This window comes from Lactuca sativa, chromosome 6, assembly GCF_002870075.4.
Source record: "Lactuca sativa cultivar Salinas chromosome 6, Lsat_Salinas_v11, whole genome shotgun sequence".
NCBI lineage: Eukaryota > Viridiplantae > Streptophyta > Magnoliopsida > Asterales > Asteraceae > Lactuca > Lactuca sativa.
This window is the reverse complement of record NC_056628.2, coordinates 171369367-171385023: the sequence shown is the minus strand read 5'-3', so window position 1 is coordinate 171385023 and position 15657 is coordinate 171369367. Positions and strand designations below refer to the sequence as shown.

The following is a 15657-nucleotide window of genomic DNA, read 5'->3' as shown; positions in this document are numbered from 1 at the left end:
AAATTAAAATAGGTTGAAGAAAAGAAAAAAAAATACATTATAAAGGACAATATAGTCTTTCGTATAGATAATGACCAACCACGTGAAAAGATAAAACTACGAGGACCATCGGTGTGATATTTTGCAATGTTGTCATTAAAATGAAAATTTTGGTAAACCAAAGGACCAATTCTGAAACTTTATCTTTTTTAAACCTAAACAAATAAAAAATTGATAAACTTACAAAACTTCAACCCAACAAGTACCCACACAACAACGAATCGTTGACTAAATGACGTCATCTCTTCCCCTTTGACTCTCTCTCTCACCCCGTCCCTTCAAAGACCCCAAACTTCTCTCTCTTTATACCCTCCAACTTCTCTATCTCTTTCTCTCTCTAAAAAGTCTAAACACACAATTGATTCCTACACAAAAACACACACAAATGGCGAGAGAAAAGAGCAACGGATTGTACCTGAGTGTTCCCAGCTTCTTCAAGTGCCCGATTTCCATGGACGTCATGAAATCTCCGGTCAGTCTATGTACCGGCGTCACCTATGACCGGGCCAGCATCCAGAAATGGCTCGATTCCGGCCACAATACTTGTCCCGCCACCATGCAAGTCCTTCAATCCACCGATGTCGTCCCTAACCTCACACTCCGCCGTCTCATTCGTGTATGGTCTGATTCATATCTCCTCAGCCCTGCCTCAAACGCCTCATTCAACAACCATCTTGCCTTTGATTCCTTAAAGAAATTGATTAACAACGAACAGACGCAACCGCAACTCCTTTCGTTAGGTACGCTATCGAGTATTGTTACTTTTGCGAAATTGTCGATTGAAAACAGAGAATCGTTGGCGAAATTGGACGGATTCGTTCCGACGCTAGCGAGGAATTTAAGAATTAGTAATGAGATTGAAGTTGTTGAATTGCTGGTCACTGCTTTGGATCTGATTCTCCCTGAGAAAGGAGTTAAAGAGCAATTAATCAACTTGAATTCAGACGATGCCTCATTGTCGCCGTTCACTTTCGTTCTTCAGAAAGGCGGTTTGGATGCTAGAATCAGCGCAGCTAGGGTTATGAAATCACTCGCGGCGTTTGACAACGAATCTCGCCGAGTAATCGCCGATCAAATCACCTTATTAAAAGAGCTATACCGCTTAACAAGTTCCGAAACCGACCTAAAGGCGGTGGAGGCAGGATTCGCAGCTCTGATCGCCGTTTCTACATCTCGCCAATCGAAAAAGGAACTCGTCCGTCTCGGGATCGTGAGAACCGCCGGTAAAATCCTCTCCGGTCCGGAAAACACAATCCCCGTGATTGAAAAAGTGATGAAGATACTAGAGATGGTGTCGACATGCACCGAAGGACGGACGGCGATTTCTGAAGACGAGAACTGTGTAACGGCGGTCGTACACCGGCTGATGAAAGTATCACCGGCGGCGACGGATCACGGAATCGGAGTGATCTGGAGCTTGTGTTACATGTCAAGAGATCGAATGGCTCAGGAATCTGCAATGAGAAACAATGGATTGACGAAGGTGTTGCTCGTGATGCAGAGTAATTGCTCCGGCACAGTGAGGCAAATGTGCGGCGACTTGGTCAAGGTTTTCCGAGTTAACTCAAAGTCATGTTTGGCGAGCTACGAAACGCGGACAACTCACATCACGCCGTATTGACTCGGTCTATACAACTTTTTTTTTTTTTTTTTTTTTTTAGAATTCATCTGACTTACGATTTTAGATCAAAAAGCTGTAAATCATATTTTTATTATAAAATGACAAATTGGTCCCTCCCTCCACCACTACCATCAAGCAATTGCATAAAACCTAATTTTGTCTTTTACTATAATTTTCTTACAAACAATTGCAAAAAAATAAATAATAATAATTGAAATGAATTAATAGAATCTATTTATCTGAAAAGTTAAGTGTTAATATAAGTGTTTAATAGGTTTTGCTAGTATTATTTTTATTGTTGCATATTTGTATTGTTTTACTTGTTTACCCTTATCCCTCTTTTATGTATACTTTTAGTTTTAATGTTTTCATTTGTTTTTTTTTTTTATTTGCTTATTTTTCATTTTGAGTTGGCGCTTTCGAACGAATGAGACCACTCATTGTGGGCAAGTCATCTGGTTTTTATGGCGTTAAGGTATTGTTGTTGTTGTCGATGTATTAATGGTTAATATTTTTATGTGTTAAATTAGATTTTATATTATGAAGTTATAAAATAATTTATATTTATTATATATAATAGTTCATATCTATGGTTTTTGATTTTCGGTTAATTAATATATAAAGCGCGATTCGATTGCTTGAAGAAATTTGTTAGATAAAAGCTAGTCCCGGTGAAAAATATTAGAAAATATTAAGGTATTTATATTTGACAAGACTAGTTAGAAATGTAACTTTTGTTTGTTTAGAATTGTTCAGTAAGAATATAAAAATATATAAAATAAATTAAAATGTAAAAAGAAAAAGTTAAAAAATCTTAAAAACTTATAAAACCTCTCAAAAGCTAATACTTATTTACATTTTATGTTTTCAACCACAAACATACACCTCTGTTTTGTATTGTAAAAGGAATTTATTAAAAAAAATGATCATCTATTTTTTTTTCTTGTCTAATGGCTTTGCATATGAAATTCCGCATGTTAAAATATAAAAATTTCCAAATTTGAATAAGGATTAACGTTTGGTTTGAATCCTACGTATGGACAACTTCTACCTTAGACTTTGACCAATACCTGTAAGAGAAGATGCTTTTGGAGATGTATAAAGACAAAACCAGTATTAACTATTACGTGACAGAATATAAAATAAATTATATTTATATGAGAAAGATGAATTAGATTAATTAAACTAAAAGCAGGGACTACTGTTTTTGACTTTTATGGTTTGACAAATATTTATAGGTTGATGCTTTTGACCCTAAAATCGGGTAATTGTTGGACATGATTTAAAGTGGTTTTGATTCTTGATGTTGGCATGTTTTAAACCAAATGTGTTTTCTTTTTTGTGTGAAGAATATATGACGTTAGTTAAATGCCATTATTTCCTTTATTGGTATCAAGAATAGTTACAAAAATTGTTCTAAAAGCTACCATTTCATATTCTATATTTCACTTTTTTATAACTTTATGAATAAATTACGGATTTCGTTTATTTGGTTTTGCTTTATTTGTAGGTTTGGTCTAGTAGTATTAGTGGTTACAATTTTAATCAGGATTTTTTAATTTAACAAGGAACTTCAATGTTTTTGATAAGGCATGTGGTATACGTATTAGTCATTTTCCTTATTTTGTTTTTAATTGGATTTTAATTTTTTAACAATCATGAAATTCTAGAACACACTTACATAAGCTTCATTAACTTGTAAATTAAAATCCTAATTAAGGGACTTAATATAGAGCCAAAATGAATGCAAATGATAAAGGATCTTTGGTCTAACAATATAAATATCTTTTAGATTTAGACAAAATATTTTGATTTAAAAATAAAATAATGGATATTTATTTAAATCATTCTAAAAAATGTAATAAAATTGAATTTAAGTTTTGAAATAAAAAAAGATAACGTAAGTTATTAATTAGCTTTTTCTAATAAATAAACTAAACTTTAAAAATATTAAAAAATAACCACAACTTTCGGAGATGCCTATGTAGCGGATCTCAATGGGTCGGAAGTGGTTCTAACTGTTTAACCCATATCTCAGTATATCTTTTTAAGTTTTTCAATTTTATATTATTTAAAAGAGAAATTAAATATATTCTTATATTTTTTTTTCTACTCATCTTATTAAACAAACAGTATCATATTTAATAAAATTAATAATATTTTAATACGTTATTTAAAAACACTTTTATCTCAACATAGCTGAATAGGACAATGGACTTATTCGAATAAACTTTTTCTTATATATTAGTTTGAATTTGACTATAATTCTTTTACCATGTAGAGAACTTTTTTATATATTTGAGCATTTTCGTAGGCACCATACGCAAATGCATTTTTGCATTGTAACCTGAAAAAAAAATTTCCCAATACTCTTTTACACGTATACCAGCATAAGATTTCTTAGTTAGGCACTAGGTTGTATAATTTATTTATAGAAAAAAATTATTTTCACATGTCATTTTGCATGATACCCAACGAATATGGTTTTATGGGACTCATTTTGTAAAATGTTTATGGAAAACAAAGAAGTGCTGTTGGTTATAAAAAATTATTTTCAGTTTCTTGAAAAATATTCAAGAAAAAAAAAGCATAATAGAGATTTTATTTTCAATAGAAAATTTAAAAAACACTTTTGATTAAAACTTATTGAGTTTTATTTTCCATTTTAGAAAAATTACAAAAAGTGATTAAAACTAATTGAGTCAATACAATATTTAACATATTACCTTTTACAAGTTATATTTAATTTAGAAAATCAAAAAACTCTCTTTTCATAGAAAAATTTTGGAAAAAAAGTTGAACCAAAAATATTTTTCTATGTTTTCAAATTTCTCTTTGAAATTTGTTTACAACCAAACATACCCTTATATTGTATTTAATGAATTTTGTTTATACTAACTATTTCAATAAAATCACTAAAGAAAAAACATCATAAATGGTTCCTTTGGTTACCCAAAATCTGAAGTTTAGTCTTCACAGTTTAAAAACCTCATAGATGGTCCCTATGGTTTCAAAACTTTTAACAAATGGTCATTTTCGCTAACTCCGTTAACATTTAACCGTTAAGTGAAGGAAATTTCTGTCATTTCACAACCACATGGACCATTTATGATGTTTTGCCTTATTTTATATATATATATATATATATATATATATATATATATATATATATATATATATATATATATATATATATATATATATATATATATATATGGGAAAAGTGAATATACCCTTAAGGGTATATAAGCTTAGGTACCCAAACTCACCATAATACGTCGTTTTTTTTTATATATTTATTATAATGTTCTTCAACTTCAATCCTTAACTTGATTTACTTTCAAGATTTTCAAAATTCCATTATTATCTTCCTCTTACATCACATCTTTTTGACGAACATCAATTAGGCTATATATATTATAGTTGAAAATGAAAATTATGTAAGAGGAAAATAAATGTGAAATTTATAAAAATCTTTGAATGAAATCAAGTTAGAAGTTGAATTATAAGAACATTAGACAGTTACAATGTATATATATGATACAAAACGATGTAGTATGGTGAGTTTGGGTACCTAAGTTTGTATACCCTTAAGGGTATATTCACTTTTCCCTATATATATATATATATATATATATATATATATATATATATATATATATATATATATATATATATATATATATATATATATATATATATATATATATAATTATTTAATATTAAATTTCCCCACCCTCTCTCTCTCTCTCTCTCACTCTCTCTCTCTCTCTCTCTAAACCCTCGATCAGATCCTAAAAGGCACCACCACCCAGAATTCCTTAGCCGCCTCCGTCTTCCACACAAGAAATAATGGTGACTGAGATCTCTCGTTCCTTCCTCCCACTGTCGCATCGCCTCCAGACGGTGTCACCTCCTTCCTTGACTTCTCGATTCTGCCTCCTAATCTAAATTCATGATGTGGAATTTGCGAGTCTTCAATCAAATTTTCAACTATCATTATCAATCTTCTACTACTACTGCTCATCATCAATTCAATCCTAGTCTTGAAAATTGAGATTTCATGTTGTGGAATGCGTGAGTAATTCACTCAATTTGGAAGATCTTGTTAATTTGATCCTTATATCTTATTGTATTCATTCCACTTTGATTGATCATTCCACTCTGTAAATCAACACTTAATGAAGCAACCGATCATTCAATCAATCGTTTCTTTTTCTTGATTAGAAATCTGATGATATGATTACCTTTACAAGGTTGTATTCACAGGTTACAACTAATAGGGTATAGGGTCATCGTCTTCATCAATTTGAGAAGGGAAAAAACACGCAAGAAGCAGAAAAGGTTTGGTGTGGAAGATCTGTTGCCGAGACCGGCGATCCCGTTTTTCCGACGAGTTCGTTTCTTCCTTGGTATTTAACCCTACAATGGGACTGTGGGAACGAAGGGAAGACAACAATGACCAAGGGAGGGTGCTACGCGACGTTGGTGAGCTCGAATGGTGGTATGGGAGGTCGGGGTTGGTCGTAATCACGAAGGGAAGAGCTAGGGATTAGGTAGGCTACTACACCATCGGGATGGAGGCAACCTCTTCTTGGCCGGTGGTGAAGAAAAACGGGAAGGGAAGAGAGAAGTGAGGGTATATATATATATATATATATATATATATATATATATATATATATATATATATATATATATATATATATATATATATATAGAGAGAGAGAGAGAGAGAGAGAGAGAGAGAGAAAGGAGAATGAGAGAGAGGGTGGGGCCATTTAATATTAAAAAAAAATTCTTTTTTTTTTAAATAAGGCAAATCATCATAATTGGTCCTGTGGTTGTGAAATGACAGAAATGTTTTTCACTTAACGGTTAAATGCTAACGGAGTTAGCGAAAAGGATCATTTGTTAAAAGTTTTAAAACCACAGAAACCATCTGTGAGGTTTTTAAACCACTAGGATTAAACTTCAGATTTTAAGTAACCACAACGACCATTTATGATGTTTATTCCCACTAAATACTAACTATATTTTAAATTTTATACTAAAAACAACTTTTAACATGTTATAGTAAAAAAACGATCAAAATAGAAACTATGCCAAACTTGATTAGCTGTTACGAAATTAAAATATAATAACTAAACCATTAAAACGATAACAATATAGTAATTTTCATGTATTTTTCAAAATAAAAAAGCAAAGATTTCGACTATTTTAAAAGCAAACCGATTTGAGTCGATGATTTGAAATAAAATCGGCTTATCATATCAAAAGGGTTGTCCATTACTAAAACAAAGGATGCTATATCATTAAACCACCTCCTTTTAACATTCACCACACCTGGACACAATTTCTTTTAGGGGAAATGCATTTATGAATTGTTCCCACTACAAAAATGAAAATTCTATAAAAACAATTTGTGGAATGCCTTTTGTTCTGCAGAATATGGTTTTTGCAAAAAAAAAAAAATTAATCTTTTGTTAATTCGCCTGTTTTGCGGATTTCTAGTGAGATCCACATCATCCACTCACAAACCATTAAAAAAGTAATTTTGAAAATTGTTTTAACAAAGCTAAAGCTTTAAACATAATTCAGATCAACTGGAAACAAAACAATATACTCAAATCAAGCACCAAATAAATCTAACAAACACTGAAAACAGATCCATTCAACATGTCAAGAAATTTGTTGTTCGAAAGATAAACAAATACTAGAATCTGGAAATTAAAATATATTATATATATTATAGATTTCCGGTTTCACATTATCCAAAATGGGACTGAATGCAATCTCACGTAAATCACTCATGTTTTGCTACATCCAGCTTCTTTACCTGCCACACCTGAAATATCAACAACCATTACACCCCACTTGTTATACACAACAATTTGTACTGTGTTTAACATACATTGAACCGAGACAGGTGTCAAATGGGACAAAATTTACAATTTTTTGTCCCATCTAAAAAAGTAGAACAAGGTAGGAAAGCGACTCACTTTCTATCTCTCATTTGTTAAAAAGACATAAATGCCCTCCACATTCTAATCATAAAAAGTAACCCTACAAAGCTTTGACCAGTTTCAATAGTGTCGTGTCCATTATAACAAATGCAGCCTTCGGCTGCATTTGTTACACTGGAGTCGACAAGAAAGGACTCAACAAGCTTTTTAGGGCTATTTTTTATGATTAGGATGAGGAGGGCATTTACGTCTTTTTAACAAATGAGAGATAGAAAGTGAGTCTCTGTCCCACCTTGTTCTACCCTTTTGGATGGGACAAAAAATTGTAAATTTTGTCCCATTTGATGCCTGTCTCGGTATGTCAAACAATGTACAAACTGTTCTGTTTATGTATTATTACAATAGCTAAAAAAAATTAAATCTAAAATGTTTTTATTAACAGAAACTAAAAATGATTACCTTAGATGCATAATCAAGGGCGTTCATAGGGACCAGAACGATCACGATCGCGATCACGTCTATCGCTTCCCGAACCACCACGACTGCCGGAATCCCTATTCCGTCCACTCGAACGATCTCGATCTCCGCCGCGGTCAGGACCATGGCGGCTTCCGCCACCACCACCACCATATCTGTCATCTCTTCCTCCATACCTACTACCACCTCTTGACCCTTCTCCAGATGGACATTCACGAGCAAAATGTCCAGGCTTTCCACATTTGAAGCAGTCACCGCCAGATCCCCGTCCACCACCACCGCCGCCATAATCACGATCTCGCCCGCGGTCCCTCCCCCTGTCGCGGTCACGGTCACGACCGCCATCACGGTCTCTACCACCACCGCCGCCACCTTGATTTGGTTGAGCTTTGTCTACTGAAATCGGACGCCCATCTAAATCTATTCCATTCATTGCTTCAATTGCATCTTCCATTGATTTTTCATCATCAAAAGTAACAAATCCAAACCCACGTGATCTCCCTGATGATCTGTCCATAACCACCTAGAAAACAAACAGATGTGAATTAGTGTACAAATGAAAAAAGATTGCAACTTTATGTCCCGAATTTGTGTACAAATGAAAAGAGTTTACCTTTGCATCTAGAAGATGGTCAAACTTTTTAAAGGCTTCTTTCAAATCCCTGTCAGATGTTGACCATGAAAGGTTCCCAATGAAACATCGATATTCATCCTGATCAATCATGTTCACCTGAAAGAAGAAGAAGAAATTGAAGGTGTCACATTCAACTAAGAGATGAATAAATCCATCACTCTGTTTCAGCAAAAAGCAAATACATTTTGGAATTTTGAATGTCTCAACTAAGATCTAACATTGTATTTGAGTAAGTGACCTAAACACCCCTTAAATTGCAAATCTTTGATACTCCAAAGTGAAGAAAAGCCAAACTGCATTCACGTCTTATCAGACAATACAGTAAACTGGAAAACAAATATTGTTACAGGTTTCTCCATTTTTGGCGAGAGAAATTACCACATGAACTCTGAAAATGTTTAACCAGCTAAATCATACTAACACCAAAAGCGGCCAATGAAATAGTTACAGTGAAAGAATCTCCAAGGTTTCAATTTACACTTATCGGATTAGGCAAAACGTGTTAGATTCCTAGATCGTTTAGGATCATCAACATTTTTACAACAGCCGTGTCACCGGAGATATTTGAAGCCAAAACTGTATTAAAACTTATGGGCTAGTATGCCGTAAAAAAATCAATATGTTCGAGTTCAAAACGACTTGGCTTAGATTGTTGAGTCCCTATCGAATATATGAAACAAAATGCAGAGAAAACAAATTTAATGCATCATGAACGAAAAAGAAGAGCTATAAAGCTACGACGGAGTGAAAAATCATCCCACAGAAACTGGATAGCTGCAGATACTAGATCAAGAACAGCGTTTAGCAAATACGACAAGTAAAGTATAAGAGAACGATGAATCTAAGATGCTGTTCTGTTGTAGAGTAAAGAGCCGAAGTACTTACAGTTTTTTTCGCAAACGATTGCGTCTAGAAGCGAGAGAGTTCCTTCTCTTCACTTTCCAAAACCCTAACCCTAATCTGATTGAGGTGGAGACCTCAAATTCGGTTCGAGAAGGATTTTTGTCGATTATTAAGTTAACTAGGCAAAATATTATAATTTGTACCCTTATGGTTTAAAAATACTGCAATCAAAGTCCCTCTCCGATTGTTTTAATAGCATTTCAACATTTTTGTTAGGTATAAGATTAATTTGTAAAGATTGAATTTTTAAGAATTATGGATCTTTAGGAGGATTTGAATTTTTAAGAAGCCTGGATTTCTAAAAATATTGAATTTCTAACTTGTTTGGTTAGAACTTTTGAATTGTTGTGTTGAATTATAAAAATAACGGTTTTTAGCACCGTAGCACAATAAAGTTTGACGAACTTATACATTTAGTCACTCAAGTATTTTTGTGTTCAATTGGTCCTTAACATTAGAAAATACCGGCTAATTAAGGTTTGGAGGAAATTGTATATGGTTTACGGGTGACATGCTGACGTGGTTGAATGACAGGTAACCGATTGTTCCGGTATTTAGTCATATAATGGTGTAATTGATAGGTAAAATTTGACTTTAATGATCTATTAGACAAAAAAAATGTGACTAGATGTGTAAATGGCCAAACTTTGTTGTGCACAATGCCAAAAACCTTAAAAATAATCATTTACCCTTATGTATTATTTTTTATTAGATTCAATGTTTCTGCGTATGAAATAACTAAACAACTACCTAAATAATTACAAAAAAAATAAAAATAAAAACACCATAAAATATCAAACTTAAACATAAATAAAAAATTAAACACAAACCCAAATTAAACATAAATATTTTCAGATCCACGAAATCATACTAAAATCCAAATAAAATTCAACAAATTTAATTTGAATCGCCTGAAAATAATTGATTCGTAATTTGGTCATGCAAATTAGCCATGTATTCGTTTCCTTGTGAACCACATTTTATGTTGTGTACGCTCATTTTTTTCTTATCAAGGCATTGTACTTTAAAAATCCTACCCAGCTTTTTCCTTATTATGGCATTATACTTTGATAAATAACTTTAATTATAGCAATGAAAATTGCTTTGTTTTGGATTACATTGCTATAACTAAATAGACTTTCAAAATATAATATTCTAATAGGAAGAGGTGAAAGTATGATACTATAATAAATAAATTAATCAAAGTATGTTATTATTTCTTGCATTTAACCTTTACAAAACAAGCTTATAGTAACTATGAAAACAATTTGTATGCTTATATGGATCACACTACATGTACACCGCCTCATTCATTTACACATCATTATCTGATTCATTTACACATCATTATCTAATAGAACAAACAAATAAACTTTAATGAATCATAAATTGAAACCATTCCATTAGTCTATGTATTCCAAATTAATGTTGTTAACCAACTAAAACTTCAAGCTTTAAGCTCATTAACTGATTCACTTCAACCCAAATCCATCTGGAAGCATTCAAAACATCCTTACAAAATCCAAAATCATTGTAGCTATGGCATGTTCATATTCGATCCTCTTTGCTGAAAATACAAGATTTGGTAGGATTTATGAAAAGGCATAAAGGTTACAACTTTATGACTTTAGATGTGTAATAGGTTTAGATCTGAAGTTTGGACGTTAAGTCTTAAAGCTTTAAGACCTTAATAGAGGGTCTAGATTTCCGAAGGGTAAAATGGGTGTAACCTTGAGTACGTTGAGCGTACTGGGTTGTTGCCCCGTAATCCTTCCAAGTTAAAAGTTGTACGTTGGGCGTAATAAGTTGTACATAGGGCGTACTCCTAGAAAACCCTTTTGGACCATTTTTTGGCTTCGGCTCGTTAGGGGTATTGGGCCTTGAACATTGGGTCATGTATGGGAAGGGCAAAATGGTCTTTTGCCCTAAATAAGATACAAGATGTTTTGGACCATTGATTATGGGTTAAAACCCTGATTATTAATTAGGGTTGTCTTTGGGTTCTGAATAATGAGAGGAGTCGTGATAGCAACAGCTCGAATGTGAGATTCAGTTATCTTCAGTTAGAGGTGAGTCTTCTCACTACACTAGTGAGTCGAAGGCACCAATGTCAACCTATTGATTTGTATGTGTAGGAAGTATATGGCTATGTGATTATTGTTGGGTTTTGAGCACTCTAACACTCCTATGGTGTACATGCAACCCTATAAACCTTGGATCTATGTTTTCTCTATTATACATGCAAATAAGAACTTTCCAAGGCTTTAATCCTAACTAGCATATTATGAAGTTCTTATACTAGAAAGTACTAGTTAGGTGACATACATTTTGATGTAGCTTGATGTGTTCAAGCTTTAAGAGCTTAGCCCCAATAGTGTGGAAGCCTCAAGTGGAATCACAAATCACCAAAACACCTTGGAAGACTTTAGAGAATATGGATACTTGGCTCTCTCTAGTGAAATCGGCTAGCCCTTCTTAGTGTAACCACACTAGTGCCAATTTCACCAACCAATGACATCTTTATATAGTATGGAGACTAGGGTTAAACCCATGACCTTTCATTTCACATGATCCATGGGTTAAACACTCCATGGACTATCCATGAAAGCTTAGCCCAACCTAAATGAACTTGGCACATTCCATATATATATATATATATATATATATATATATATATATATATATATATATATATGTATATATATAAGAGTCCATATTTAATTAGTTCATTTTGATCACTTAATTAATTATAAATTAATTCTTGATCAATACTAATTAAATAATATGATTATATATTAATATATTAGAACTTATAATATATTAATATAAATCATAAATATACTATTCTCAAAAGAATATCCATATAAATTGTGTCGGTGAAGTGCAACCCAAATAGACCATGCCGGGTCGGGTCAAGTACATATCAAATATAGTTATGGACTTAGACATTAATCCAACAGTCTCCCACTTGGATAAGTCTAAAACTATTAGTGAGTATGACTTCAAAACCTAACTGGAAATCGTAGCTCTTAAAGCCGCTGTCGAACTCTGATCTTGTCAACGAACTTGTCCATTAGATAAAGGATCATATATTCCTCCATTCTAGATATCATATGGACTGAGACATGGATTATAATCATTCTCTCTGTCCATTTGTTGTTTCCCGATTTCCGATTCATGACGACTGACTGATTGAACAAATCAAATCAATCCTGGCTTGGCCAAGCACTCACATGTGTCATCATTAAATCATCGAGGGGACCATAGATATCGCTTTTATCCCGAAGTTAAAAGGAATGGATAAACTTCGACTCATATGGCTTGTTCTACTACTTGTTGAATCATACACAAAGGCACGTTTTATAACATTGAGTTACCAATGCGTTTTCGTGCAATCAATGTACTATCAACTCATAGTAACAACTCATATCTCTAGGTTTGAAGAATATAAGATATTATCGTCTCATGATCACTCGTGATAAAATCCATGAAGTGATTCAAATGAGTGCAGGTTGAATCCAATTCTCAGAACTTATGAGCACTCATGAGTGTTGTAGTACAACTTTGTCCACCAACTTGGACCTCTACAAGCCAACCCATGACAGTCTTGATTCATATCTACTTCCAACATATGACCGACTGTGGATGTTTTGAATAACTTAGTCATTCCGGAAGAATAACCTAGTTTATTCTGGAAGTCAAAACATGCAAAGTGAAACACAAGAATAAATGAATCAAATATGGTATCAAACCCTATGAATATAAATAAACACTTTTATTTATCACCATACTGATTACTCATTATTCATTGTTTCGGTTTTATCAACTTTATACTTGAATTAAAAACACTAGTTGTCCCATGCTCCAAGCATGTACACTATATTTTTCTTAAACAATAGCTTTTCCATACACCAAGTATGCACTCTATGTTTGTCTATGATCCTTACTTTGTGAACTCGATCGATTGAACATAACTCCAAAGATTCTCATTTCACAGTCCCAATTCTTTACTGCAAATGCAAGAATTCCAAATTCATGCCATTTACTGAAATCTGTAAGATTCTAAACTTATATGCATTGATCCTCTTGTAATGATTATGCACAAATTCACAAAGACTTGACAACAATCATTACAGAGTATTCCAAAGGAGATCAACTCCTTGGAAACATCCTTCTTGCATTAAGTTTCCTAATCTTACAGATTGAATACTTTCTAACTTCGAAATATTTCCATATTCCATTTTGACTATCACTTATGAACAAGAGTTGCCTCCTTACAAATTATTTCAATATGGTCCTTCCATAATTAATACTATACTTCCAACTGTCCTTGAGCAACCAATCTTTGGTAAACCTTAGATTGTCCTCAACAATTGCTTAATCATTTTAGTCATATCCAATTCTAGACCTTTTTCCCTTCTTAATGCCCCAGGCATTTGGAAAAACTTAGAAAGAATGAATATAGCACATGTAATCGATCCTATATCCGAAGCATATGGGACACGATTCATGATGTCTCACATAAAGACTAAACCAGTCTTTTGGTATAATATTTCCATTTCTATTTGCCAAGTTCTCATAATTCAGATTATGAAAAGTCATGCCGTAATCATAATCGAATTTTAGAACGCAAATAATGAACTCATATATAGAATTTCCTTATGTTGAGCCATTCCAACATGAAATTCATATATATTATTGACTAAATACGATTAAGACCTCAATCTAAGCTTTTAGATTTGAGATGAAGTATAATTTCCTCTCCCTTAATTATAGCAAAACAACTTTTTCCCAATTGAGACCTTTTGTTTTCTATAATTAACATTGCTAACTTGCAACCTTTATCATAATTATCATGCTCCCACTAACATGATGATTAATAGCATAACACTTATGCTCCCACTAGCTTTGACATGTACCCAGAAATCAATTGGACTTCTAGAAATCAATACTTTATTGACTTTTTTTTACCAAAGTTCAGATTTCTGATACTATATTCCATGATAAGACTTTATCAAAATCATACACCTCTCTTAGATAGATCACAAGTGTGTCTAAACAATTTCAGAACTATGAAAAGGGATGACGTAATCATAGTCTCAATTGTTTAGACTTTTTTTTGCCATTTCCACAATTGCTATCTACTCAAAATCTACTTAGTGAAAGAGTTTCCTTACCATCATTTTCATGAATCGAAGAGAAACCTTATGACACTTAGATTTTATGGTGTAAGTGTTCCTATCCATGTGAATTTGTCAAATCCATAATCACAAGACTAGGTTAGTGACAAATCCTAACTCATATGGATTGAACTTGTGCAATCTTAACTTCTTGCCACGTGGCAGCTCAAGGGCCTGCCATTGCTTCCAAGTAGTTATGCAAACAACTGAGAACAGGTAGAACTCAAATGTATAGCCAACTTAACTGGAATGGGCACAGAAATGTCAGCACGATAGGTTATAAAACTCTAGTTGTGTGCTAGCGATGAAATACAGGTTTTATTCTTAATTACTTCTTGAAACCCTTTCAGGATCTTTTAGACTCCCACTGTCTCCTTGACCTATAAGACTTTCTTGCCAAATATTCAAGAGATAGTGTGGATTCTAATCAAGACAGATACTTAACACAATTAGCCTTAGTTGGTCTTTGTTTTTATCCAAAACATCACAACTTACCAATTTCAAATGTACAAGAGTAGAAAAATTTTACTCTTACATTTGACAAGTATTTTAAACCTTCTTTAAGACATGTCACTCAAGTTACAATCTTAGAGTATAACTCTATGAATTGTTTTGGAATGAAGTATGAATCATCTTCTTGATTTAACCACTTCAACAATTCATAACTCCTCTTCTTAACTATCAGAATGTACTTAGAGGATGAATTGTGATAAGGTCTCAAAATCATTAAGATGATCTTAAAACATGATACTAAAGTACTCTCCCATCTTTTCAGATTTGAGAAACTTTTATCCTTCTGCCTAATTTGATTCTTCTTATTCGTTCTGTCATACATTG

At 32.9% G+C, this 15657-nt stretch overlaps 2 protein-coding genes across 2 annotated transcripts; one reads left to right on the top strand and one right to left on the bottom strand.

Annotated features, from left to right (window-relative positions):
* The first annotated feature begins 310 nt into the window (after nt 1-310).
* On the top strand, nt 311-1774 carry LOC111901917 (U-box domain-containing protein 28). The gene has a single exon (XM_023897775.3). The coding sequence runs from the start codon at nt 425-427 to the stop codon at nt 1658-1660; it is 1236 nt and encodes a 411-aa protein (XP_023753543.1). The 5' UTR covers nt 311-424; the 3' UTR covers nt 1661-1774.
* A 5509-nt stretch (nt 1775-7283) lies between these two features.
* On the bottom strand, nt 7284-9774 carry LOC111901919 (glycine-rich RNA-binding protein RZ1A). The gene is made up of 4 exons (XM_023897776.3): nt 9623-9774; nt 8717-8833; nt 8086-8626; nt 7284-7508 (listed from the first exon to the last, which is right to left on the bottom strand). The coding sequence occupies exons 2-3, from the start codon at nt 8825-8827 to the stop codon at nt 8099-8101; spliced, it is 639 nt and encodes a 212-aa protein (XP_023753544.1). The 5' UTR covers nt 8828-8833; nt 9623-9774; the 3' UTR covers nt 7284-7508; nt 8086-8098.
* Between the last annotated feature and the right edge of the window lie 5883 nt (nt 9775-15657).